Source organism: Eschscholzia californica, unplaced genomic scaffold, assembly GCF_041429995.1.
Source record: "Eschscholzia californica isolate CP2 unplaced genomic scaffold, dmEscCali1.0.p SCAF_6, whole genome shotgun sequence".
NCBI classification, from domain to species: Eukaryota; Viridiplantae; Streptophyta; class Magnoliopsida; order Ranunculales; family Papaveraceae; genus Eschscholzia; species Eschscholzia californica.
The window spans coordinates 38573942-38600862 of record NW_028238483.1 but is presented as its reverse complement, the minus strand read 5'-3'; the positions used below and the strand labels follow the sequence as shown (position 1 = coordinate 38600862).

At 36.5% G+C, this 26921-nt stretch overlaps 5 protein-coding genes across 5 annotated transcripts; 2 read left to right on the top strand and 3 right to left on the bottom strand.

The window, feature by feature from the left end:
• Positions 1 to 874: 874 nt before the first annotated feature.
• LOC147534589 (pyruvate dehydrogenase E1 component subunit alpha-3, chloroplastic-like) lies at positions 875 to 3909 on the top strand. The gene is made up of 3 exons (XM_086647320.1): positions 875 to 1601; positions 2020 to 2800; positions 3414 to 3909. Exons 1-3 carry the CDS (start codon positions 1332 to 1334, stop codon positions 3689 to 3691), a joined length of 1329 nt encoding a protein of 442 aa, XP_086503446.1. The 5' UTR covers positions 875 to 1331; the 3' UTR covers positions 3692 to 3909.
• A 555-nt stretch (positions 3910 to 4464) lies between these two features.
• On the bottom strand, positions 4465 to 8549 carry LOC147534588 (uncharacterized). The gene is made up of 6 exons (XM_086647321.1): positions 6740 to 8549; positions 6305 to 6467; positions 5957 to 6139; positions 5785 to 5868; positions 5351 to 5432; positions 4465 to 5185 (listed from the first exon to the last, which is right to left on the bottom strand). The coding sequence occupies exons 1-6, from the start codon at positions 7093 to 7095 to the stop codon at positions 4740 to 4742; spliced, it is 1314 nt and encodes a 437-aa protein (XP_086503447.1). The 5' UTR covers positions 7096 to 8549; the 3' UTR covers positions 4465 to 4739.
• A 2951-nt stretch (positions 8550 to 11500) lies between these two features.
• LOC147534587 (fantom protein) lies at positions 11501 to 14919 on the top strand. Its single transcript, XM_086646676.1, has 3 exons — positions 11501 to 12482; positions 14141 to 14214; positions 14311 to 14919. The coding sequence occupies exons 1-3, from the start codon at positions 11670 to 11672 to the stop codon at positions 14414 to 14416; spliced, it is 993 nt and encodes a 330-aa protein (XP_086502802.1). The 5' UTR covers positions 11501 to 11669; the 3' UTR covers positions 14417 to 14919.
• Positions 14920 to 15158: 239 nt separating this feature from the next.
• LOC147534586 (Galactosyltransferase family protein) lies at positions 15159 to 20681 on the bottom strand. Its single transcript, XM_086646675.1, has 11 exons — positions 19710 to 20681; positions 18144 to 18246; positions 18001 to 18062; positions 17663 to 17874; positions 17466 to 17529; positions 17310 to 17382; positions 17099 to 17219; positions 16911 to 16998; positions 16324 to 16449; positions 16113 to 16222; positions 15159 to 15555 (listed from the first exon to the last, which is right to left on the bottom strand). The coding sequence occupies exons 1-11, from the start codon at positions 19832 to 19834 to the stop codon at positions 15407 to 15409; spliced, it is 1233 nt and encodes a 410-aa protein (XP_086502801.1). The 5' UTR covers positions 19835 to 20681; the 3' UTR covers positions 15159 to 15406.
• A 2778-nt stretch (positions 20682 to 23459) lies between these two features.
• LOC147534585 (oligomeric golgi complex subunit-like protein) lies at positions 23460 to 25650 on the bottom strand. Its single transcript, XM_086650741.1, has 2 exons — positions 24100 to 25650; positions 23460 to 24068 (listed from the first exon to the last, which is right to left on the bottom strand). Exon 1 carries the CDS (start codon positions 25603 to 25605, stop codon positions 24205 to 24207), a length of 1401 nt encoding a protein of 466 aa, XP_086506867.1. The 5' UTR covers positions 25606 to 25650; the 3' UTR covers positions 23460 to 24068; positions 24100 to 24204.
• Positions 25651 to 26921: the final 1271 nt, after the last annotated feature.

Below are 26921 nucleotides of genomic sequence, written 5' to 3'. Positions count from 1 at the left end.
TCTCCTTCTTCCGACTACTCCTCTCAGTTTTCTCTCTCACCTCTCGGATGCTAATATCTCTCGTCCAATACTCTTTTATACTGTACTTTTTCTCAAATATTCTATTGGAATTAGAAACAAAAAAAAGATGTTAATTCTTGTTTAGCCCCAAAACGTAACCAGCTCACTATTTTAGTCCCCACATATAACATGCCATTCTAACGTGAAATTTATCTCCTTTTACCTGCTCTATTTTTTCCTCTCCGCCCATCTTCATATTTTTTTTCTTATTTTCTCTTATCAAAGTTTCCCGGGTCGATCACAATCATGATAAGAAAAGACAGAGGAGTCCCATTCTGAATCTCCCTTTTTCCCTTGGACCGAAGATAACATTTTGGGCTTCCCACATTATTTAATAAAGAATTCAACACGCAATGCTTTCGCAACAACTTTGATTCACAAGTGAACAAATTAATAGCAAACAAATCAACATGCAATATAAATCTCATAATTAACCAATTTGATCTAGTTCTGACTTGGAACAAAGTTGAGAATGAGCTGAAGAAGTTATAAAAGTAGGTTTAATTGAAACTTTCACTTACAACTTGTATATAATAAACAACTTAACGTGGAAGACGATGAGTTAATAATTTGTATTTTTTTGTTTAAAATAATTCATTTCAAAACATCTATCGTGTGTGTGGCGGATTAGGAAATTCACATATCGTCGACAGGTCTTCTCATTATACATGTAATCAGTCCAGATAATTGTACACTTCTATAATACACTCAAGGGAGATATACACACAAATGTAACACTTGATTGACCTCAGAGCACATGTACCTAATGTCCAAAATAAGATTTTTTAGGCCCTCCTAGGGAGAGGATCACATTGGAGTTGAGCTTTCTTGTTCCAAAGAAACGGCTCTAACAAACCAAAATAACTTGTCAAATGGGCATGTAACCAAAATTTCCTAGTGGCAAAAGATGAATTTATCACAGCCTACGTGTGGCATAAAAAATCAAAGTGATTAAGGGAAACGGTTCAATAAATTTGAGAGTAGATACATACAGTTGGGTGGATGTGGGTGGCCCATTTGGCCGTCCATCCATTCATAGTTTCGTTTGTATCTAATTTAACTTCACTCCCTTTCTCTAGCTTTCTCCGCCCTCTCTCTCTCTCTCTCTCTCTCTCTCTCTCTCTCTCTCTCTCTCTCTCTCTATATATATATATATATATATATATATTTGCCTCTTCCTCTCTGCCCCATTTCTCTCTCTCTCTCTCTAGAAAACAATAGCAGAAGAAGAACTAAAAGAAAGATTCATACCCCAAAAGAGAGACAAAAACATGTCTTCTTCAGCTTTCTCAACATTCAAAACCATTCAACCTATTCCCTTCTCTTCTTCCACTACCACCACTAGATCTCAAGAAAAAACCCTTTTTGATTCACTCAAATCCACCCCTAATCCCTTCCTTGGTTCTACCCAGAAATTCCGCTCCATTTCTTCCCTGAAATCTTCTCCTCCCGCTAATAACCGCAGTAGATCTTCAGTTGTTGCTGTTTCAGATGTTATCAAGGAAAAGAAAACCAAATCTGATTCGTCCTTATCCAATCTGGTGAGTTTAAACATTATTTAACCCTATTACTTCAGATCTTGAATACCCATTCTTAAATTTTGAGTATTTCTCATGAATTCAATTCATTTTTCATTTCCATCCGTATTCCAATATTTTGTTGTCTTGAGTTCAAATTGTTAAATTTTGCATATGTCTCTTAGGATACTTCTCTAGTTTAATTCACAGTTGTGGGTTTTTGTTAGTTTTAGGTTTGTTTTAAAAAATAGTCTTTTTTTCGTCAATCCATTTAATTTTCTTATACCCAATTTGTTGCTATAATAATTCAATCTTAGTGCTGTTTTCTGTAAAACAAATTCAAATTCAGCTGTTCTATTGAATTATGTTATTAATAACTTATCTATTACTATAATTTTGATCTCTTAATTACTTATAATACTCTTAATTCTTGTTTGCAAAGTTGATTACTAAGGAAGAAGGTTTGGAATTATATGAAGATATGATTTTGGGTAGAACATTTGAAGATATGTGTGCTCAAATGTATTACAGAGGTAAAATGTTTGGGTTTGTTCATCTTTATAATGGACAAGAAGCTGTTTCGACAGGATTTATTAAGCTTCTGAAACAAGAGGATTCTGTTTGTAGCACTTACCGAGATCATGTTCATGCTCTAAGTAAAGGCGTGCCCGCCCGTCAAGTTATGAGTGAACTTTTCGGAAAAGCAACGGGTTGTTGCCGAGGACAAGGTGGATCAATGCATATGTTCTCAAAAGAGCATAATTTGCTTGGCGGTTTCGCATTTATCGGTGAAGGAATTCCGGTTGCTACTGGAGCTGCATTCTCATCAAAGTACAGAAGAGAGGTTTTGAAAGAAGAAGATTGTGATCATGTTACTTGTGCTTTCTTTGGTGATGGAACTTGTAATAATGGACAATTCTTTGAGTGTTTGAATATGGCTGCATTATGGAAATTACCCATTATCTTTGTTGTGGAGAATAATTTGTGGGCAATTGGTATGTCTCATTTGAGATCTACTTCTGATCCAGAGATATGGAAGAAAGGTCCTGCTTTTGGTATGCCCGGGGTTCATGTTGATGGTATGGATGTTTTGAAGGTTAGGGAAGTTGCTAAGGAAGCAATTGGAAGGGCAAGGAGAGGAGAAGGACCTACTTTGGTGGAATGTGAAACATACCGATTTAGGGGACATTCGTTGGCTGATCCTGATGAGCTCCGAAACCCAGGTATAAATTTCAATCTCCCATTTTTTTTGTTTATTATTGTGCTTCTAATTTGCAGTATTTTTCATCAAATCAGTTTTGGGTTTACGAGTTATGATCGGGTAGGGTTTTTCTCTATCTAATTATCTGGGATCGGCTGATTCATCCAAGTAACTCGGGGGACGAATTGGGATCTGGGTAGTCAGGACAAATTTGATGACATACCCACAAGTTAGTTGTTGTAATCTTGAAGTTTAATTTGAATAGTTAGAGTAGGGTTTGTGGCCTCTGAATCATACATATATATATATATATATACGAGTTAGGGATGCTCGGCCCTAACCTGTGAGGATCAGAGGTCAACTCTTATCGGACCCCAAGCGCGTCCTGCCTCCAACTGCTTAGTTCTCTATTGCCTTCTTTAGGAATCAAAATCTGTTTTTCCGCTTTAGGCTTACCCAGCCTGTCATTGATGTTAATAGATCTTATCAGGTTTATTGCCTTTGAGCTACTGTGGAAGATCCTTGTTGTCTTTAGTATCTTAACATAAGCTTGTTAGTTTCTCAAGATTTTGCGACCTGTTGTTTGCTCTATCAGTTTTCCTTTTATAAGTACTTTGTGTGTTTCCTTTTTGCAGATGAAAAGGCTCATTATGGTGCAAGAGACCCCATAAAGTCATTGAAGCAATACATGATTGAAAACAATCTGGTTACTGAAACTGAGTTGAAAGCAGTAGAAAAAAAGATCGATGAACTAATCGAAGACTCAGTCGAATTTGCTGATTCCAGTCCTCACCCACAAAGAAGTCAGCTTCTTGAGAATGTATTTGCAGATCCAAAAGGTTTCGGAATTGGACCTGACGGAAAATATAGATGTGAAGATCCCAAATTTACTGAAGGTACTGCTCATGTCTAAGGTTCTAAAGATCAATCGAAACCCAATCATATATCAATGTAAGTTTGATCTTGTTTAGTGTTGGTTAATCCAAGTTAGAACTTTGGATACTCAAGATAGGCTTGTTTCTCCTCTATTCTATTTTTCGCTTTCGTTGGCCAAATAAGAACTTCTTTAGTATATTCGTCCGTCTTTGCAGTTAATCAATACTTCCTGTTATTAGGAGTTTCTGCTTTTCAGTTTTGCAGTTTATTCTCATTCTCTTGTGCAGCTTACGCCATATTGTTCTTGCGCCAAAACGTTTGCTTCTCGATCCGACTTTATCGAGTTCTTGTATGGAATCATCAAACATTCCATATCCCATAGGCATAAAAACAGTTCCATATAAAAAACTGTGTTCTCTAATCATCCTTGATTCCTTGCTGTGTTTGCTTGTGTTTGGTATTTTTATGATTCAATCCGAGTGAAGCTGTTTATTTTCTCTAAAAGCTCAGATCTGAAATGGATTTTCAACTCAAAATCTAATTGTATACCATGAATTATTTCATTTGCGAAGAACTTGTAACACCACCAACACGAGACATAGAGGGCGGAAATCTACTGTCTGCCACTGCCCACTCCAGCAAATCACCTACTCAAGCAAAGGGTTGTTGGCTACCATGAAGGTTTTATTGTTCTATAAACGCGTTTACACGAAATTGAATTTTAAGACTAATTGTCCCAATCTTTTTGTTTTCTTTAATCTTAAAAACACTTGATTTTTTGTTTTCATAATTTTGCAATGTTATAACCGCTTTTACCATTAAACAATATATATTCACTAATAAAATATATTAGAACAACTACAACTGTCATAACACCGATTATAACGATTTTCTACCATCTCATTTTGTAACATTTTTCTTCCTATGATCAAAGTTGCTAGTCTTCACCAATGGGAAGTAAAAAAAAAAACAGATACAACCTCTCGTATTCCTATTGAAGGAGGTAAACAACTCTTAACTGCATTTCATTGTGCAGCCCTGTTTCTCTCTCTGAAGGAGTTGGCCCTTTCTAAAAGAAGTGAGAATCATAACCTCCTTCCCATCCTTCCAAATCTCCTTGCAACACCAAAAATAACTGCTTTGGTCAATAAACCCTTATCAAGACTACAAGCTAGGGCAACCGCTCCTCCGACGAGCAAAAGCTTCGGAATATTCCTCCCATTCGCTTTCTCTTCCGATGATTTAGTTATTTCAACTTCTAAAGCTTCTTTACCCTCGGTTTCCATAGATTTCAGGTAGTTCGGATTTACCTTCGTGTTGATTTGAGCCATATACGCGGACTTAGAGATCGGTTCACCGGATAATCTAGCTTTCTGGTATGCACGTAGACCGGGCTCTATCTTCTTGACAGCTCCCCACATTCCTTGCCGAATACCAAGTTTCGCAATTTCCCATGGAATTCCCATGTCTTCGTGATGAAAGAGTAGCACCTCGCATGCTGTCATTTGCCCAGTTCCCCTCGTTGATTCAGCTGTTTCACGTAATTCAATAAAACCTCAGTCATTAACAGATTTTGGAGCCCTCCAAACAATAGGATATTGACCCGAAATGATTTTTTTTTTTATAGAACTTAATGCTAGAAAACTGAGAATTGGGAAACTAAGGAAGCTGATATAGAGCGGAATGTTGAATTTACCTGCTCGGATGCACCAACTAGAATAATACAGGTCGACTCGTCTTGGTTTGTTCTGCCTTGGCATGTAAGTGCATGGTACTCCCTGAAAGTATGAAGGAAAATCATGTTTTAAAGGGGCACAAACAAATCGGTACTTGATCAAAGAAAGACTGTTATAGAAGGTGAGAATCATTCTCAATCCCCAAAAAGTGCTGTGGATTTTCAATTTAAATCCAATCAGTGCACTAAACCCTAACCTCATGATATACTAGTTTGACTATGGAAACTCAACAACATCAAAACAAAAATTACTTCACGAATCTGGTTTTAAAAGAAACGCTAAGTCCTAAATCTTAAACACTAAACAGAATGCCCTCGCACGAGTCACAACTAAACAATCAACATACAACAAAATGGAATATCGACATGAAAGTGAGTAGTTTCTGTTACCATACCTTTGTAACACAGTAATAGGCTCTCCCTGATTCCCAAATTCTACGCCCGATAATGTATTCTCTGTCACTGCAGAAGAACGGAAACTGTGCCATAGAAAGCTAAACAAAATGAGAAGAGAAAACCACAATAAATCAATCTTTCCAAATAGCAAAGAAAGCAATATTATCCTACCTTCCGAACCCATTGAACTATCATAGTTCCTGTCTTCGGGCATTCCTCCAATATCTTGAAATGTATGAGCATATCATCCCACTTAGCTGTTTGCCGAAAATCATCGTCCCAAAAGAAATCTCTTACGGTTTCAGGGGTAGCATCCTCAAAGATAGTCCTACTACGATATTGTGGAGGTCCAGTCTATAAACCATTTATAGAGTTAGTTAAGATAAACAGAAAAGAGGAACATTTTTACACTAGATAATTTATGACGACTCATGACAACAACAACTAAAACAACAAATTCCATGTGCTTGTCCTATCGAAAATCACCAATAGTGGACCATGTGGAGAGACGAAGCCTACCTCGGGATCCCTACGCCAAGCTTGATAGTTCATATTCTGGGTGGAACGATCCATCATTTGTATCCACGCAGGACCTCCATCTGTTACCTCAACAAGTCGAGATAAATGCTCTAGATCCTCTCCAGTTACAGCCAATGGTGCTTCTTCTTCGATCTGTGATGAACTGCACAAACCAAAACGAGCTGTGAGGAACACAAATATATTCACATTTACGATGAATAAAGAGAGCAACCCAGTTTCTTATCTAAGACAGAGAGTCCAGATAAATCATTACAGAATTACAGATCACTCATGGAAGCATAAGAACTTATGAACATTCTATTTATTCAATTTCAACAATAACAAAAGCTAAATCAGGATAAAATCCACATGGGTATTCCACTTCTTTCCAAATTGATCAATAATCAAACTAAAGACAGGATAGAATTTCAATACCTGCTAAGAGAAGTTGCTGTCGGTGGCACCGAAATGTTTTCCTTCTTAGCTCCATTATCAGAGATCCAAGATATGCAACTTGGCATTTGTACCTTCATGGAATTCAAGCCTGGTACTGAACCAAAACTCCAATTTGATGGAGAAATAGAATCAGGCGAAAAGGATGAAGCTTTCGCCCATGTATAATCTAACTTTTCTCTCCCCAAGTTTGCCCATTTAGGTTTCCATGCCCATCCAAGTACAATTCCAACAAGAACAGCAACCCATAATGGACCCAAAAACAACAATAGCTCTGAAAAAATGTTCCCAATTGTGGGTCCTCCCAACATTTCAATCAAACTTGATACCAAAGCCATTAGTAGCCAGAGAACTCAAAGAATAATTTCTGAATTTTGGCCAAATCTAGCCTAAGAAAAGAAGAACCCTTTACTTCAATCAGAAATGAAGTTGATATTCGAGGGTTTGAGAAGAAAAAAAAGAAGAAGATATATTTAAACCCTAGTTCTTATAAATTAATCTAAGAATTTAGAATGACAAAGAATGAAGAGATTTAAAATTTGGTGGTGGCAGATGAATCAAACAAAAATGAAAAAAAAAATAGAAGAGGAGAAAAAAAAAAGAGAGAAGAAAATAACCCTCGATTCAATCAGAAATTTAAACAATAAAGAACGGAATGATTCGAGGGTTTGTAAAGAGAGAGAGAGAGAGAGAAATGGAAGAGAGAAGATAAGAACCCTAGCTAGGTATAACAAATTTAGTAGTAACAGAATAAGAAGGAATTTGGGAAATGAATATGAATGGAAGAGATAGAGATAGGGTTGTGGTGATTATTGATGTACAAAAGAAAGAAAGAAAGAAAATGAATGGAGAGAGAAAGAAAGAAAGAAGAAGACAAAGGAATCAAATTTATCTTCTGGTTAGGTTCACAAAGTTTGATACTTGTGGATAAGGATTTGAGAGATAAGCGGTAGAAAAACGAATTAGTCGGAATTACGTAGGACCCTAGTTTTGAAAACTTCACTTCTTCACCTCTAACAAACAACAAAACCCTAGATTAAAATCTTTGATGGGGGAACCTCCACCTACCCACAAGCAATGACTACCATAATTTTCTGTTTTGTGTAGATAAGATTGATGAATTGAAAGGAAGTTAAAGAGAGAGATCTGTTTGGTTGCTTCGCTGGATTGGCTGCAACTACTGATTTTATGTCAAGTGGTGTTTTGTCTGGTCGCCGCGATCTACCTTATCACACGTTTGGCTGACTTAGATAATCCAATTTAAAAACCCTATTTCATTTAAAAATAACCATAAATCAACTATCTAAATGAGTTTAATGACAATCATATCTCATAAAACTTAGCCTAATAGTGTTGTTAGGTTATTTCTTAAGGCCACTGTTCTGGGGAAAACATTAAAGTTTTTGGGGAAGACGGTGGAAAACAAAAAAAGTTAAACCAATCACCCTTGTAATATCGTCGGAAAAAGTCGTCGGAAAGATGTTACCGACGACTTCATCATCTTCTCTCTCTTCTCTTTCTTTCTCTTCTCCCTCTCTTCTCTCTTTCTTCTCTCTCTTCTCTTGTTCACTCTTTCTTCTGAATGTCTCCGGCGAAGGGGAGGAGCCCCTTCGCCGGAGCTCATCTTGTTTGAAGAACAAACCAGATCTGGTTTCGTCTGGAAACCAGATCTGGTTTCGTCTGGAAACCAGACCTCCGGCGAAGGGGCCCCTCTCCTTCGCCGGAGATGGAGAGGAGAATAAAAAAAAAAATTGTCGCCGAGAGATGGTGGAGTCTTCGGAGATGGTGGAGTGTTGCATTGGAAATGTCTTTTGAATTGAGCATCTCAATATTGACATCTTGGAAAGAAAAACTCAATTGAGCTTTCGACACATAAGACGACTTGAGTTTTGCATTGGAGATGCTCTTACCTAGGATAAAAGGTATTCATATCTTCGTAAGAAAAAGGGAGCGGCTAAAAGCACCCGGAGAAAGAGATTGACTAAGGTCAATCTTTTTTACCCCAAATATCTATTGGCACTCGACACAGATCGACCAGTCTGAAACTCAAATCAAGACTTCAGATTCAGATCAGTTTGAGAGGTTTCAGACTGGTCTCCGAGCCCTTGCTTTGGGTCGATCCCTTGCTTTGGGTTTCAGACTGATTTGAGATTTTGAATTCGAGACCAATCCGAGAGTAGGGTTCCCAAAAGTGTTTTTGATGGTGGTTTTGGAATAAGGTTCTCCCTCTATCTAACTCCTCATCGCATATCAAGGTTGGGTTGGAATCAAAGTTATTCCCACGATGATTTTACTCATTTCTTCTCTTTAAAGTAAGGTTCTTTATCTCTCTAACTCTTCACTGTAGATCGATGATGATGGGTTTGAAAACAGGATTGTGTTCCATGATAACGTGATGATACGGAGAAGAAAAAAGAGATGAATAACAAAGATAAGAAGAAAGAAAAAATTAGGGTTGGGTGCCCCAAGTAAACTCCCGGTGGAACTAGTAAGTTAGTCGGATGCCTTTAGCCACTCCCCAAGGGAAATAAAAAGAAATTATGATAAATATGGCCGTTTTTATAAAGAAAGTAGGCAACTTACCTAAAAAGTGTAAGGAAGTTTACAAGTATGACCAACTCGACTCATTGATCCAGTGAGGGTAGCTAAATTTATGGCAAAACCCATTAGGCCATTCTTTTTTAAATTGAATTAATCTAAACAAGAAAACATGTAACATGTGGATTTGATTAGCATGCGCGTGAAGAAATAACACTATTCTAATGCTTCGTTTTCCATTTCTTGTTTCCAGACAAACCATTTCTCTTTGTCAATACGGAAATGGTGCAAATGGACTTTAAAGTTGAGTTTTACCTAAAATGATTCCCAAGTTAAGTGTCTTTTCGAGAGGATACCCCACTCAAAAGAAATACTCCTAACAAATTGTAATATGTAGTTAATTTTCTTTTCAATAGGGACACAATTTAAGATACAGTTTTGGGAAGTAGCATCTCCAAAATTGTCCGTTTAGTGGTATTGCCGTCACAACCCTTGGAGGCATCTGTAATGTAACACTCAAACTCTAAACGTTAGAGTGTTACATAGATTTGTTTTAGAATTTTCTTTAAAATCAATCTCCAACACAAAACTCAACATGAATCTCTAAAATGATGTGTCAAGATTTATTTTATGAAAAATGATAGGGAACAAGAAAATCTAGACATACTCTAGACATACATCCTATGTGGCTTGCTTTGATTCATGTTTTTGATGATTCCAATTCACTGGACAGCGAATCACAGCCGGCCACATAAGTTGTATGTCTAGAGTATGTCTGGATTTTCTTGTTCTCTATCATTTCTCTTATTTTATAGATCTTCAAGAGGACACTTTAAAATATTTTTTATACTAAAATATTTTTTAGAGTTTCTCTAGAGTGTTGCAATAGAGAAGGTTTTCCAAAAGTGTATCATTTATTTGATCAGATCATTGAATCATTTAATTCTCTCGAAATCTGTTCAATTCTTAATTCTACACACGTATTTTTTAGGGGGTCTACATTCATTATGTGTAGGGGTTACGCCCCGTATAAAACTTAAGAGTATGACACTTCTACTAATGGCTCGTAATGTTGCATCTCTTCCGAGACCAGGACCTTTGTCGTGACTTCTGCTCGTTGCATACCCTGATCTACTACTGTACGAATAGCATTTCCTGTCGCGTTTTGAGCAGCAAACGGTGTCCCTTTTCTTGCGCCCCTGAATCCACACGTCCCGACGGAGGACGAAGAAACTACCCGATCCCGTACTAACCGTGGCAATGGTATTGTTGAAACTTGCTTGAACATGAATAACATCTTTTGATATTTTACGCCCATTCTTACGTGAACCAATATGCTCATTCCTACGCGAACCACTTGGTATAGGTTTTGCCATATTTTATCATTTTTTTTTTTGATGACAAGCCATATTTTATCATCTTATAAATATGAGTCAGAGATTTCCGGATATATCCATTTCAGGTTAAAACAGATCCTTTATTTAATATGTACATTTGATTCTTTAGAGAGACTATTTAGAGATCCACTTTTTTTTCACACTTGACACAATGACTTTTTCTCTTTCCTATTTTTTTCAAAATATCATTTTGACTGTATAAGAGTGAAAATACAATTTCGTAAGATAGAAGCGTAAATATCATTTTGGCAGCCTAAAGGTACAAATTTCATTTTTTTATTACCGAACGGTAAGATTATCATTCTAACAAAATAATGGTAAGAATGTTGTTTCACAATATAAGAATAAAACAGTCGTTTTGGAACTATAAAAAGGTGAAAATGTCATTTTAACAACATAAGGTAACTGTGTCATTTGACAAAATTCTGTTAAAAATAAGTTTTGCGGATAGGGCCCAGAAGTCAGTTACCGGACCAATGTACAACCCTCGTTTCAAAATAATTTGAGGTCGTGGTGAGAGATGATGAGAGTAAGGAAATATCCAAGAGAAAAATAACTGTGATGGTGGTAGGTTGCCGTACTGCTTATTCAATTCATGAATCTTGATTTTTGACGGACTACAAATGCTTTCTAGTGTCAAAAAAAAATAAAGAAGTAGGCGTGTGGGGTATGTAGAAATTGGTGGTGCTTATATAACTTCGCATCAAAGTAGGTATTGCGTTACTAGTGCCACCAACCAGAAAGTTAGGTCAAATGCCACGTTGTCAAAACCAAATAATATGATCCACTATAATTGGTCAGGGTCACCATCACCAAGACCGCTAACCCGAAACCAAAAGGGAGCTCTCGAATTTCTCTCTCTAAAAGTAGTCGAGTCTACCACCAAGCCCCACTTTTTCCCTCCAATTTCACACACAAGGGGGAAAATGTCCATTGTTGATTAACCTAAAGACCTTTCTTCAGCTCTCTCTCTAAAAATGTTATACGCCGGAAGATCAAGTACCAACTGGCTTGACCGGCTCCGTTCTTCTAAAGGTTTTCCGGTCAGCAATGGCATCAATCTCGAAGAATTCTTAAAAGCTAACCCTAATAACAAAGATTCAATTTTGGTGAAAAATGATGGGAATTTGAAGAGTAATTCGTCTGGGATGGAAGAAAATCAAGTATTAGAGAAAGAGAATATGAAAATTTCGAAAGAGGGGATGAATTCTGAGAATAAGAAGACGAAGAAAAAAGATGATTTATTTAATATGATGGGTAGTATTTTATCAGAACTTTTTGTTATGGGAGGTGATTCAGGTAAAAATTATGAAGAAATTAGAGGGAAAAAGAAGAGTAGTCGAAAACAAAAGAATCCTAAAATTTGTATACGTACTTCAGCTTCAGCTAGTATTGATGAATTTGTTCCAGCAATGTCACCTTCTAGTGCTGATATTAGGGTTTCAGAGAAAAGGAATATAGATGATCATTTGATGGTGGACAGAGTTTTTGAGGAAGAGGATGATATTGTGGGATATTCAAAAGCAGATGTGATGATAATTGATTCGAGTTCTTCGGTTTGGAAATCAGAGAAGGTTGTGTTTCGAAAGGGGAATATTTGGAAAGTTCGCGAAAAGAAGTCTAAATTTAGGAAGGTTTTGGGAAGTAGAAAGAAGAGGAACAGTGATCAATTATCCGAGAGTGAAAATGTAGGGAAGAAGAAGAAGAAGAAGCAAAGGGTTTCTTTATCTCCATCGTCGAGTAATGTGGATGCTATCGATAGGGAGGAATCGTTTATCCTGCCAAATGAAGTAAGGATATTAAGTATGGTTATATCTATTTTTCGTGTTCATTCGTAATTATGGGTTCTCAATTTTGTAGAAATTTAAAAGCTATCGTGTTCTTTAGGAATAATCTGTACTCATGTGCTTGAGAATTTTTATTTTGTGATGAATGTTATGGATGATCAATTAGCTATAACACTAATAAGCATGGGCTTAGAAATTGAAGCATTACTGACCCTTAGTAAAAATTAGATTAGTTGTACTTGTGTCATTGTGTGGTTTCCCTCATTTAAGGGAGGTGTTTGGATTCGTCCCTATGTAATCAATTAGGTAGTTTTAGTTGGTAGTGTTTTAGTTTTGTAGATTTAGCAGGCTTAGCTCATACTAGGTGTTTATCATAACCCTCTAATGGCGGTTAACATCGCCCCTTAGTGGCAATTTTGTCTGCAGTTCATCACATGTAGTGGCAATCTCGTACACTGTTATACTTAGAATACAACATCATTTTGAGAAGTTGTGCTTTTGATGTATTGATGTGATGCACTAATCTTTTGAGTGGGGAGTTATATGGAGTTCGAAGATAACTCATGTCTCTATCACTCAGGATGAGAGACTACTTCGTTGAATCTGGAATTGCTCCTCACGAACTGGGGGACGAAACCTGCATATAACTCAGAAACCTCCCTGATGTAAGTCAGTAAAGGCGTTCTTGCAGTTAAATTAATGAACAGTGAAGTTCCCGAGTTTAGGAGTTTACGACTTACTCGTTGCTTGCCCGGATTAGGGCGTGGCTTTTACCTTTTATGGGCTTACTTAACCGACTGTTGAGAGGTGGTGTTGATGAGGCGGTTGAGATCCAACGTCTTGGATTGAAACTGCTATTAATGGCACTTAGTTAGTAATGAAGTTAGATTAGTTGTAGTTGTGTCATTGTGTGGTTTCCCTCCTATAAGGGAGGTGTTTGGGTTCGACCCCATGTAATCAATTAAGGTAGTTTTAGTTGGTAGTCTTGTAGATTTAGCAGGCTTAGCTCGTATTAGGTTTTGTAATCTGTTATTTAGACTTAATGGTGTGATCAATTTAAGTGATTTTGTAGCTTCAATGTGGCCGCTGCATTATTGTGGCGTAGAATGAGTAAAGCATATATTGTGTCGTTGTCGTTTATTATTTAGTCTAGCAGATTGTTGCTCTCAGTTTTGTGGAAACAGTCCAGTTAGATTGTTCTGGTCTCACATTTTAATTTTATACTATCATATAATTCGTAGCAGTACTAAAACTCCATAAGGATGTACTTTTGGAGCATTTGCTTTTTTCTGAAGAAATTGTTGGAGCATTTGCTCTCATGAAATTTGCAGAGAGCTTATTTTCCTGTACACGACCAAGTTTAATGTTATTATTATACTTGTGATTTAGTATTGTTGAATACTTTTTAGATTCCCAATTACTGAATAATTTGGTTAGTGTTCATGTAGATCATTATATCTATATCTTACCCTGTAATGCTCATGATTTCCTTTTCATCTTCATGTTCTTTTCTTTCTCGCTGAAGTCTATATGCCTTTTAAAAACCATCAAGTAAATAAAGATTGTATATGTTCATTTATTTTGATTTTTACAGATTCTTAAACTATAGGTCCTTATATACCCTTCTTCGTGCATTAAAATTCTTGACATACCTCTTGCAGGAATGTTCTCCAAATGAATCAATGGTTGCTTGCAGAGAAACTCTACGTAATCTTAGTCAAGTTCCTCAAAAGAGGTAAGTTTGTTATTAACTCACAAACCAAATATCTATGTTTCCCTCTTCTACTGGACACGAAACTAGAGAATCTTGATGTTCCATGAATGCTTGCAGGAATCAATTTCCTAGAACATCCCAAAAACTAGCTAAGAAAGGTTCATCTAAAGATGATGTTGCTTCAAGTAGGAAAAACAGCATCCACCCGGGGACTTCTAGTTAAGGCATATCTTTTATGAGCATCTTACACCGAAATATGTTTTCTTCTTTTTAAGTCATCAAAGATGCAACTTGAGACAGCAACTATCAGTTGAAGCTTTCCCGGTAGCTGTAAGAATGGCAAGTGTTCTCATAAGCGACTTCTCTCTCTTGGGATCTACTTTGTTTTGAAGATGGGAAAGAGAATTAGAATATTTTTTTCTTTTACAAGATCAGCTCTGGGTTCTTGAATTCATATGATTTGATTCAACGCGCATTGGCCAAATGCAATGAATTATTTTATAGCCATCCTTGATAGTTGAATGTATGTCCAAATTACAGTTTTTTATAAGTGACCGAAAAACAAACTGAAATTTGTGCAACTCTTAACCTGAGAGATCTAAATTTAGTTGCAGAAATATACGGACATGTATGAACTTGAATCGGTTATTAGTATCTGTAATTTTCAGAATTTAAGAACCTAACTCTGGACCATGAAATTGGAAACTATGGTTGCTCTTTAGTTTATCCTTTTCTAGTGCTTCCCTGCTATTTGATTATAATTTGCAATTTTATGTTCCAAAGTGTAAAGAATTCCTTCACTTTCTAGGTCTTGCAAATATTGTAAAAAAAAAACCTAATTTTAATTGCTACAAGACACACGAAACCTGCAGTTCAGCCTCTGATGCTAGTATGTTTTCTTTGAAAAAAAGCTTAAGCTTCTCAATCTGATCTTAAAAAACTATTTCTGAAATCTAAAGCAGTGCTGAAAGAAAATTAAAGTAAGCATTTCAAGTTTTTCTGATTCAGTATTTGGAACAATTGAAGCTTCTAATCCTTTTCTTTACTGTCTTGAAGTAAACTGACTTACATATACCCAGTCCCATTCCGTGATATTGAAAATCCAAAAATCGGGCAGGTGTGGGAATCATTCGGCTAACATTTTGAACAGACATACACAAAATATATTACAACAATCTGTAAGTGAATATGGGCAAGAGAGGGAGAGAGTGTTTCAGAAACTCGTATGCCAAATAGCTCCTTCGCCTTCTCCGCATCGTTGGTGTACTTCTTCCATCCTTTCTACTGATTTGCAAATGCCGCTACAACTCCAGTCGAATGATGCGGCACACGGGTTCCCTGCTTGCGTCTTCCACTCACAATCTGCACACAAACAAGTTCAAAAGTACACACAAGTAGGGGTAGTGGGCTCAAGGCTAACCCATATGAACTAAACAACTCTGTAAGTTAGAAAACGTTTTGGGCATTGTTGTGTAAGATAGTATCATAGCAGAAGATCCAAAGAGGTATTGTATTGGGTTCAATTGCCATTACTAGCTCGAAGAGGAAAGGTATTACTAAAAACACCAGTACTGCTGGAAAGTATTAGACAGAGTGGGACAACTATGTCTACTAGTTTGAACTGAGAGACAAAGAGCTTCATTAACACAAGATGGCTGCAACGGTTTATAAGATGGGTGGATCGAAAACATATTTGAAAAAGACGACTTTATCTCATTTCAGTATGTTACCCGAAACTAAACGGTTTATGAATGGGTTTAGCATGTTGTTGGCTGGGACCGAACATCTAAACAGATGATTTTACCTGATTGAGTGGATTTTAGGTAGATCGAAAACATTAAATTTGAAAAAGATTTCGCTGGTAACAGAATGACATATTTTCTTTTGATGAGTTCAGTAATATTCCACTCGCATCTTACCTGGGGGAGTCCCGCAGCATAACGTTCGATCATCAATGTGTTCAACATCTAGACCAAGGAACCATGAACCAAGTGAGACATCTTCATTTGCGTATTTGTGAAGAATATGCCTACAAGAGAATAACATCATTCCTTTATTTCACACAGTTTCGCGATTTTAAGCCAAGTCATAGAAAGTGCAACAACAATAAAAATTGTGTAAAAAGCTTACCGATTTACTGAAATGTATGTAGCTAAATCTTTGGAGATTATATATAACTGGCCTGTCGCGTGCCTGAAATATTTATTTCCTTCCTCACCAAATTTCCAGTACTCTGGCTCATGGTACTTAACCCCTCTGACATTGTTCAAAGAAAGCCAATGAATCGAGTGAAACAGAAACGGACGCAGACACAGACGTCAGACGGACACACAAAAGACCCAGACCCAGACCCAGACCCACGCCCACGCCCACGCCCACGCCCACGCCCACGCCCACGCCCACGCCCACGCCCACGCCCACGCCCACGCACACGCACACGCACACGCACACGCACACGCACACGCACCACGCACACGCACACGCACACGCACACGCACACGCACACGCACACACACACACACACACACACACACATTATGGAGATCCTTCAACTGAACTCCTCGTTATTACACATATATAACTTCAATAGGACCGACATGGAGATAACCAAAGGCTGGTGTTCGGACGGAACCAGAACCAGAACCAGGGGTGTGAATGTGTGATGATTCCTGAGTCCTGACCCACACATTTTACTTGGGAAGAGTTATTGGACTTACTTTTGTGCAAGGACAGGCCCAGATTTCATACAACCCATGTACACACGAGGCTTTGACCTATGACGGGCCAGAGTTGAACCTAGCATACCTGTTATATTTTGACGATAATTAGCTCTCTCACAGATAGATTTACATGCACTTATTCGAGCATATTCGAAATAAAAAAAGACGGGTTCCTCAGTACTAACCAGGATTGATGTGAACATCATCGTCAACTTTGATATAAAAATCAGCATCCCACATTGCCACAGCTGTTGAGAAGTATATCTGAGTTTTGGAAGATAACTCATGGTACCCTTCGACATGGTTCTGAAAAATAAATGGTTCTTACTCCTCACAGAAATATCTGAGCAGAACTTCCAATTTCATAGTAAGTATCAATTGGAAGATGAAACGTACCAGTCTTAAGAAATCACTATGCTGTTTCTCTTCTGCATCAATAGCACGATCTAAGACACCGCCTGGGGTTGCACTAATGTCAAAATTTTAATCAGACATATTGTAACAAATTGATGATAGAATCAGCAAAACGTTTTTGGATCATAACTATGCTACCTGTGTCCAATAACAAATCGCATTACGACTCCCTTTTCTTTTTGCAACTTTCTTAACTCTTCTCCTAGAAATAAAAAGTCACCAATAAATCATTTAATGTATATATAGTAAAATTCCTAAATATGACGTAAAATGCAAATGCTCATGCTACCCATTGATAAAAATAAATTATAGATTTGTTTGATTATGAAATGAACCTTTGGGCATCCAAGTATCTCGGATTGAATCTCTACGCTTTCTACTGCTGAATGCAGTCATTATCCCCATTACGAAAAATACCTTTTCTCTCTTATTTGGCTGTTCGGTTCCTGGCTTTATAATTATTGGAGATCCCTCTTGGTTACCTGATTTTGCAGCTCTAACTGTGGCTAGTTGCATCTCTAGGGTGGAGATTGTTTTGTCCAATGTCCTGAAAGCAATATATATGATCTAATTACACCTTTGACCCTTTACGACTAAGAAATGGCTTTTAAGTTTACTGAAAAATTGCACGAAAATCAGGCGATGAACAGAAGAATAAAGTGTAGAAAGTTACATGATGACATCATGTGTTTGTGAAACTTGATTAAGAATATCTCCATCTTGGATGGAACCATCCTGAAATAAAACAAAAATATTTTCCCCAAATTAACATAAAGGCAGACTCAAGAGTAGTAATTGTTTATTCGTGATACTTGCCTTTTTATCACAGTCAATTGTTTGTTCAACCTCTCTTTTGTGATGTCTTTCCAGAGATGTTGTTTCACCGTTTAAATTGACTGAGTCAGGGCCATCCCAAAACCTACAAAAACAAACCAAGTTGATGATACAGAAAATAAAATTTAAGTAGTAGGTAAGTTTCTCCATAAGAAAATACAAACACCAAAAAGTGCATTTCTTAGTAAATCATTGTTTATAATTGCAAGTAATTCTCATCGAAAATATGCATATACGGGGGAGGGGGGGTCCAATATTTTGAGAGGATAGCTATAAAGGGGTACAGTTTCTATAAGCAACCACTCAACAATAGGTATAATACCTAAACTTACAAGTAACATGGAAAACACGAAACCGAAACTCACAAGATGATTCTGTATTTGATAAACTGAATATTATAAACAATGCATAGGTAAATAATAGTAATAGCAACGATTGATTAGTATAATTTGTTCTTATAGTAGGTAAAAGGTCACTTGGTTGAAAACTTCTATTCAAGGACAAATGTAATGTAGAATTATCAACTAACACCATAATCTCACAGACAAGAATGATAGGGAAATACGAGCTGAGATAACCTCACAGAAGGTCATATAGATATTATTCCTATGTAATATAATCTTGAATTAGTCAGGGTACCCTATCTATATCTAGTCTCTACTTGATTGTAAAAACCCACCTCTTTAGTTCATTTAGACTTGCAGAAAGTTCACTAACTAATCCCCCCCTACCTCATAAGAAGTGAGAAATAAACCTAAAGGCTTAAGGAACTTAAATACGTCCTTAGTAGGATCCGAGGCAGCATATCGAAAAAAATATCTAATTTCTCCCATGATAGAAGATAAATCATACCATAAGTCGAACATTAACAACAAAAAAATAAGGTCTTAATAATAAAATTAATTAGCACACAATTCATAGAAACCCAATGTGGTCTGGTCTGGAATTTGTTTCGAACTTTGGAAGCAAGGCATCTCTCTTAATCTAGCAGGAATTGAATTCAAGTTTCATGTTTTAGTTCAATCCTACTAAAGCTATGAATATCAAGAAAAGTTAAGAAACCCCCTTTCTTCTAAAATAGCAGAAATCAAAGCAAGATGAGTAAGTAATCTTCCAATGCACTAGACTAATACACTGAACAAAATTGAGGAAACCCAGATCATAAATGTAACCTAGAAATCAAAACCCAGAATTTAAAATCACATTTTGAGACCAAATGAAATTTTGTTGTATACCCACAGTCAAAAACCATTATTTTTAGGAAAATCTCAAGGTTTTAGAATAGAGTTCTTTGTTGAAGCCCAAAATCCTAAAGTTAGCAAATGTCTCTTAAAAGAAACAATAATTGATGAGAGAGAGAAAGAGAAAGGACATATGAAATAGCATAGCACAAAGAAAAGCTCAAAATGCAGAAGAATTCATTCCAGATCCTAAAACCTTGAACATGAAAAGTAGAATCCACATTAAAGAACACTTCCAGACTTGTTTGTTCATAGACAACAAAAAGTAAAATCAACAAATTTCAGGAGAAAATTTTGAGAGAGAGACCTGTTAACAACCAGAACTCCCAACAAGAAGCTGGAAATGCAAAACAATGAAACCCATCTAGTTGAAACTCCTCCACCACCACTACCACCACCACCACCCTTTTGATGTCTGCTTCCTAGACCCATTGATTCACCTTATTAAAATATTAAGAGCTAGATTTCACCATTGTTGCAACAGAAGAAGCTTCTTCTTCTTCTCCTCCTTCTCTTTCTTTATGTTTGTTTTTAGGATTTGAAGTAAAGATGAGAGAGAGAGAGAGAGAGATACAAATGAATGAAGAACAAAACAAGGTCTCTGCAAAATTCAGGCTTTATTCTTTCTCTAATAACACATCAAAATGAACTGGCAGGAGAAATGGAGGGATGGGTAAAAATGTAATTATAATTTTTAAATAGTATTTTAACATAGATGGTTATGATGCAACTCAGTGCACGACAACTACAAAATATCTAAATTGCCCCTTTAAGATCTTAGGCATAATAAATATGTCCCATATTTTCTTGTCTCTTGGACATTATATATCCTTCTCCATATTTTTGGTGAAGAAGAAAAAACAAATCTTCAAATTGCTCTTCACATGCCATTACAATTTCTTTGTTGCTTGACCTTCACTGATTGAAATTCTTCATACACCTAACAAAGAAAAGAGAAAAATTGAACAAAGAGTATGACGTCTATCTATCATTAGAAGATTTTTATTTGAGATTTGCGAGTTAACTAAAGAAGAGATGTTATAAATTCTCAGCCGAAGTTTATGAGAATCACCAATTTTTGTCTATCAAGATTAAAATTTTTTGAGATGAATTTCAAATTCAGATTTTCTTTTTCAAATTTTTTCTTGGGTGAACCTTGCTCCCTTTCTCCTAAGTTTCTCTTTTTCTACTCTTTTTGTATATTGAATTTTTCAGTTAAAGCAAGAAGAAAAGGAAAAGGGTAGAAAAAGTGATGGATGTGTTTGGAAAATGTAGGATCTAAAAGTTTGGAGGTATTTGGATTCCTTAAAAAGTAGTAGCTTAGTAGGGATTCCACTAACAAAGTAAGCTTAATCAACAAAAACAAAAAAAAGTAGGCTTACTCGATCAAAATGAACAATTCTTCAAAATCACTTTAACGTGTCACATATAACTTATTGAACTCGAATAATACGAGATTACAACAATAAAGGTACAACAGTCCTATTGAGTTAAGGACTATAGAGTGATAGAAAATAAGCTGAGGATTTCACTTGAATCAAAATTAAATTAACAACTAACAATAATATTTAGAGCACAGTATTAAACAATCATGTCGTATATTTAACAAGTCCACTCACAAGAATGAAACTGTATCAAATTTTGTTTCTATTTATGTTCAAGATTCAATAGATCTAACTAGGATAAAACATGTCCAAGTGTGTAAGGGGTCTTTCAAGATTTAAATGGAAATTCGTGGAACCATAAACATTTGGAGGTTAGTACCTTGAAATTAGTGGGTATAGTATGTCTCTGTTACATCCTTGTCATTACATATTTTATAACCCAAACCCTTCACCTTGTACAAATTTACATATAAATCCATCTTTTGTATATCATTCAATTTTTCGCCTCATGTAAAATGATAAGAAAGTATTGTCTAAGATGTAAACGATATAAGATGCACCTCTCTTAGTGTAGTTAAAGTCGCTCGATGCGAAGAAATTTTTACCTTAGATTTTGGTAGTTTTTATATTTTTTTAATATACTAAAATATTATTTGATTTTATCATAATCTTAAAAATGTCACGGTCCTTTCTCAAAAAGTCATAGTTCTATAAAAGGGCGAACACTCAAATGTGAAATGTTTCTAGTGCTACCGGAATTCAGGAATAAGAGACAAATGTGAAACATTTGACGACCGAGTTATATGAAGGGGCCAGTTCAACAAAAAAAAAAAAAAGAGTTATATGAAGGGGCCAACTCTCCAATGACTTCCTTATTTATCATCAAATTTTGTTTGGCGCTCTATTTTTTGAGGAATTCAAATTTAAACCTTTAAACCCCTTGTTTTAAGGTTTCATCCGATCACATGTGGGACTATTCTTCGCTTTTCCATTATTCACATATTTCTTAACGAACCATAAAATTCATGTTAGCGCATTAACCACCCCAAGTGTTAATGTGTTATTTGGGTGAATTTATACGAGCCTTCATCTTTGTGCTTATTGCAATTGTTGGTTATGTTTGTGCATAGCAAATAGGAGGATTGGAAATTCGGAATAGTGTTATTTTTTATATCATGTTAAGTTTGTGGTCATCCATCTCAAACGTAATTAGTAATGAGAGGAGAGGACCTAAACATTATATTCTTGGTTGCTAGATCGACCTACTCCCGTATGAGACTATTCTTACATGCCCACTCTCGTGTGACGATCTTCGAATCTAACACCCTATTTTTTTTCGTTTCTCTGTCATCTCCTTCGAATGAAGAAGGATTCCATACCCTTCTCTAACTGAAAAAAAAACCTTTCAATTAAGATAACGAGAAATCAACAAAGAAAAAATAGATGAAGATGAAAGTGGAGAAGATAGACATTAGGTGAAGATGAAGAAAGGAAAACAATGAATTTGGAGAGAGAACATTTAAAAGAATATAAAAAGAAAAAGAATGTTGGAAGAGAAAGAATAATCATAAATGACTTTGGATGGGTTAAATGTGAATTTTGTAAAATGTAGGGAGCTAACCTGAATCTAATCATAAACTAGATGGCCATTTGGCAATTAGGCTAAACTGACTTCGGTGGGGTAGCCGTTCGATGTACATGGTTTTGAACTATAAAGTTCAAAATTCAAGTGTTGGTGGCCCCAAAAAATGATACTACTAAAAATAAATGAAAAAGTAGAAGGATAAAACTGTAATTTAAACCACAAAAGGGTATAATTTCTGTGTCAGCAATGGTGGTGCACGTCCCAAGCACTTGAAAAAAGAAAGAGAGAGAGATTGTGATTCGATATTGATGGCAACATGGGGACAACATTACTTGTTCCATATGGCATGCTATACTATACTATAGTTTCAAAATTCAATTTTAATAATTGCTGGGTTTCTTTCAACAAAAATAAAAACTAGTAGTCGGTTTATAAGTTTGGCAAAAATTTTGAAGTCGAAGCTGTAATAAGAAAACGATAAATTCCATTTCAATGGAGATAGCATGGGGGTACCGGGTACCCAAGCAAGTGGCTTCTATATCGAGACATATCAACTCTCGGACCAGCTAATAACTCTTTGCAAGGCAGATCAACTTTGTGATCCCCATGAAGAAAATGTTGGTCACTCACAAATTTGTAGTCTAATTTTGGGATCAATTTCCTGAGGTCAAAACTTGTACCAAATCATAGGAAACTACACTTGGGAAACAAGTGAGAATAGGATTTTTGGGTTATTCTTAGTTGAATGTGAGAGTAACAAGTTGTCAGTTATATGTAGAAAAAAAAGGTGCATCTATAGGTACCCTCCTTTTTACTCTCGCACCGCTTCACTCTTCGCTCTGAGGTCACTCGAGCTGGGCTGAGCTTGTGTTGTTCAATCCCAACACTGATTACGCCCAGTCAGACTGACCTTGATTGCCTTGTCCGAACAATCCGAGGCCCACGGGGAGTGCCAAGGGATGAGCAGCCCAAGAGCAAAAAGACAGCGCCTATAGAGGCACCCAAAATAACTCATTCTTGAACTATTTTTTTTTGGGTGAAGAGAGAGCAAGGACCCAACAATAAAGTTGATTCACAAATGAATTCACATATGAAACTTACTTTTTTTGTTGTTAAATATGAAGAGGAAATAGAAATGGAATATAGTAAACCAAGAGAAATATAAGGGACTCCAATATGGTACAGAACCAAGTAACTTCTTATGGGCAAAAGATTTGTAAATCTTATCTAAGAGCCCATGGATTTCTATCAACAACATTGACTTCCTGGTACTATGGTTCCATATAACAAAACTTTTGGGAGACAAGAAGCTTTCGACGCACTCGGGAAAAAGGGATGCCTTCGATATGTCTTTACCTCTTGATCGGTGACAGAAGTTTGAATCGGAGGTAGAAATGCAACCAACCTTTGGTAAATCAAATCTTCTGTGCTTTAGCTTGTATCCTCCATATGACTACTGTCTGCCGCAGTTCCATAGGACAACAGTAGGAGCTTAAGAGGCCCATTACGCACACTCTAAAAAACGGATGCCCTTGCCCCTCAGTGAGTTTTAATTTCCTGACCTATTGGCTGGTGGCAGAAAGTTTCTCACGAACGGTCGAATGCAGCTTCCTCGCCGTCGGTAAATCAAATCATCCGTGCTGTAACATGTATCTTCAATATGACTACTGGCTACCGCGGTTCTACGTGTAAATACCTAAGAGTTAAGAGAGCCCTCTTCAACCTACTTGGGAAAAAGAGACGCCTTTGGCGAGTTTCAATCTCCTGCCCCATCTATTCGGCAACATGGAGTTTGTATCCAGAGTCAAAACACAACCAGACATCACCGGTAACTAAATCTTCCATGCTTTAGCCTGTATCCTCCTAATCAAGTACTCCTCCAAACCAGGACCTGCATCTACTATCCTTGTATGAGGCGTTATCTCTTTCTTGATAATCTTCTTCAAAATATCCTCTAGTTTCATCTTTTGGTCATCATCATCATCATCACAAATCCTCAGCACAATCGCCATCCAAATCTCTGTATTTGGAGCCTCCCCATGCTTGAGCATTTCCTCTAGCACCTTACAGGCATTCTCTACCTTACCCACATTGCAGAATCCCTTTATTAAAGAATGAAAAACAGAAAAATGTGGAGCAAAACCCTTCGTTATCATCTCTTCCATATAATTCATTGCTTCACCAAGCATCCCTTGATCACATAACCCATTAACCAATGTTCTATAAGAAACCAAATTGGGAATACACCCATTCATTTCCATATCTTCAATTACTTTACAAGCATCACTTGCTCTTCCTTCTCTACAAAACCCTAGAATTACAGTATTGTAATGAACAATATCAGGATTACATCCTTTCACCTTCATCCTACAAAGAAGTTTATAAGCTTCTCTTAACTTCTTCTTCCTACACAAACTATTCAATAAAGTCGTATAACTTAATGTATCTGGTATAAACCCTTTATTCAACATATCTTCTAATAAATCAACTGCTTTATTTACTTGACTTTTCCTACATAACCCTTGCATCATAATTCTATAAGATTCAATATCAGGAATAACATCTCTCTTGAACATTTCATTGAACAGGTTATATGCAATACTCAATTCACCATTAAGACAAAATGCACGCATTAATATATTATAAGATTTAGTGTTTAGGGTTATACCGAACCGATCGACAGTCCTGAATAGATCGAATGCAGATCGAAGATAGTTTCGATGAGCAACGAGAACTTCCATAAGTCGATTGAAGTGTCTTGGGAGGGGTTTGCAATCGAATTCGAGCATAGTATAGAATGATTTTAGGGCTTGATCTGGTAATTTTGCTTCTCCATAGATTTGAATGATATCAGAGAATAGACCAGGAGTAACAGAGTAATTATCAGATTTGAGTCTACGGATGAGATTTTGCATAAGAGAAAAATGGCGGGAACGACCTAATTTGCATATTAGGGTATGGAAGGTAGAGTAAGAATGGCGGAAATTGGGTTGGAGAGAGGCTAAATCGAAGATTTCTTTAGCGAGAAGAGGATCTGATTGAGACGAAATGAGTTTTTGGACTCGAGCTGGTGATCCAATTAGGGTTTTGTTGGGAGATTTTTGTTGTTGGACAGCTGAAGAAGATGAATAATGACTGGAATTTAGGGATTTTGATTGGGAAATTGGTCGAGGAAATGAAAAGATAATTAGGGTTTTGCAGTGACGGAGAAACGGTTGAGAGCGGTTGATCATGGCTGTAGTTCAAGTGAGAGTGTGCCACAGAGAACTGTTTTATATGAAGCTATAAAAAATCGAGTCTTGTATGTTTCCAAAATCAAACTATTTTCACGGAATCTCGATATCACAACCTCATGGGCTCAAAGTTAGTAGAGGGCCCCTATTCCAAATGCCCGTCATCAATTTGGTTATCAGAAGGGGCATTCCGAGGTTGCCTATAGAATTAGGAATATCAAGAAATTTACTTGAATTTTTTTTTTTGGAAATATCAAGAAATTTACTTGAATTGAGTAGAGTTTTTTTCAGCAGTCCATGTCCAAATCTAGAATTGGAAGATGGTGTTATACAACAGGAGGAGAATCTCACTGAGAATGGATGATGAACACAAGTTCTTTTCTCCAATCATTTGAGGGCGTGATTATCATTTCCCTTTCAACTATAAACTAGGATAAAACTACTTGAGTTATATTGCTGTTGAATTTTTCTTTTTCAAAAACAATTCATCTAAAAAAAATTGAATCTGTTTTGATGGTTCATACGGAACGAAAACTTAGTTGGGTGGATGATGTTGTCTCGAATTGAATTTTGACCCATCAAATCGGTTGGCCCCCACTGTGTCACAAATATCTGAAAAAAAAAGTAAATTTAAAACAAAAGAAACCTCAGATTTTTCTAAGATAAGAACCCCTGTCTCTGCACTCTACCACTTGAGTTGTGTACCACTTGTTTGTTGTTACCAATAGATAAGTACTAGGAAGTTACTCTCTTTCTCTCTCTTACGTGGAAACACTATTTTATGTAAGAAATGAATTGAATGGATCAAAGTTGATGTTTGAATTGTGTACTTCTATTTGAATTTCTTAAAGATGAAAAATATCACTCAAGAGGTCTTCATTTCTAGCCACTTCAAATCAAGTTGGATGGTGTGGGTCTTGATCCCTCATTATTGGCCATACAATCCTTGTTCCCTTTTACTCCAAGACATCAAATGCTTCTTCACCAGAGTATAACTCGTGTCCTATTAGGTAGAGATAGATAATTCAATAATTTTAATCTCTAAAAATTAATTTCTAAAAACTGTAATCTTAACTATTAAATATAGGTTTTGAAGGTGTAATTTGAAGGTGTAATCTCAATTGTTGGAGATTAATTTGAGAGATAATCTCAATTCTTGAAAAGAGAAGTACTCAAACGCCAGATACTTCAATGACCGCAAATATAGTTTCAGGAGTGATTTGTTGGGAACGTGGCATACTGTTATCTAATTCTACCGTATGTATTACTTACATTCCACCACAACCATTTCTTGTTCATATTTTGCTCAATGTAGT

Bases quoted from the DNA above. Each gene is read 5' to 3' on its own strand.
- LOC147534588 (XM_086647321.1), bottom strand. From the start codon at position 7,095: ATGGCTTTGGTATCAAGTTTGATTGAAATGTTGGGAGGACCCACAATT. The intron at 5,869-5,956 runs GTAGGATAATAT...TCTATGGCACAG, and splicing joins TAGTTCAATGGGTTCGGAAG to TTTCCGTTCTTCTGCAGTGA. The intron at 5,433-5,784 runs GTATGGTAACAG...TCATACTTTCAG, and splicing joins CCTATTACTGTGTTACAAAG to GGAGTACCATGCACTTACAT.
- LOC147534585 (XM_086650741.1), bottom strand. From the start codon at position 25,605: ATGATCAACCGCTCTCAACCGTTTCTCCGTCACTGCAAAACCCTAATT.
- LOC147534589 (XM_086647320.1), top strand. From the start codon at position 1,332: ATGTCTTCTTCAGCTTTCTCAACATTCAAAACCATTCAACCTATTCCC. The intron at 1,602-2,019 runs GTGAGTTTAAAC...TTGTTTGCAAAG, and splicing joins ATTCGTCCTTATCCAATCTG to TTGATTACTAAGGAAGAAGG. The intron at 2,801-3,413 runs GTATAAATTTCA...TCCTTTTTGCAG, and splicing joins TGATGAGCTCCGAAACCCAG to ATGAAAAGGCTCATTATGGT.
- LOC147534587 (XM_086646676.1), top strand. From the start codon at position 11,670: ATGTTATACGCCGGAAGATCAAGTACCAACTGGCTTGACCGGCTCCGT. The intron at 12,483-14,140 runs GTAAGGATATTA...TACCTCTTGCAG, and splicing joins CGTTTATCCTGCCAAATGAA to GAATGTTCTCCAAATGAATC. The intron at 14,215-14,310 runs GTAAGTTTGTTA...GAATGCTTGCAG, and splicing joins AGTCAAGTTCCTCAAAAGAG to GAATCAATTTCCTAGAACAT.
- LOC147534586 (XM_086646675.1), bottom strand. From the start codon at position 19,834: ATGGGTCTAGGAAGCAGACATCAAAAGGGTGGTGGTGGTGGTAGTGGT. The intron at 17,530-17,662 runs GTTCATTTCATA...TTTTATTTCTAG, and splicing joins AGATACTTGGATGCCCAAAG to GAGAAGAGTTAAGAAAGTTG. The intron at 17,220-17,309 runs GTACGTTTCATC...TTTATTTTTCAG, and splicing joins ATAGTGATTTCTTAAGACTG to AACCATGTCGAAGGGTACCA.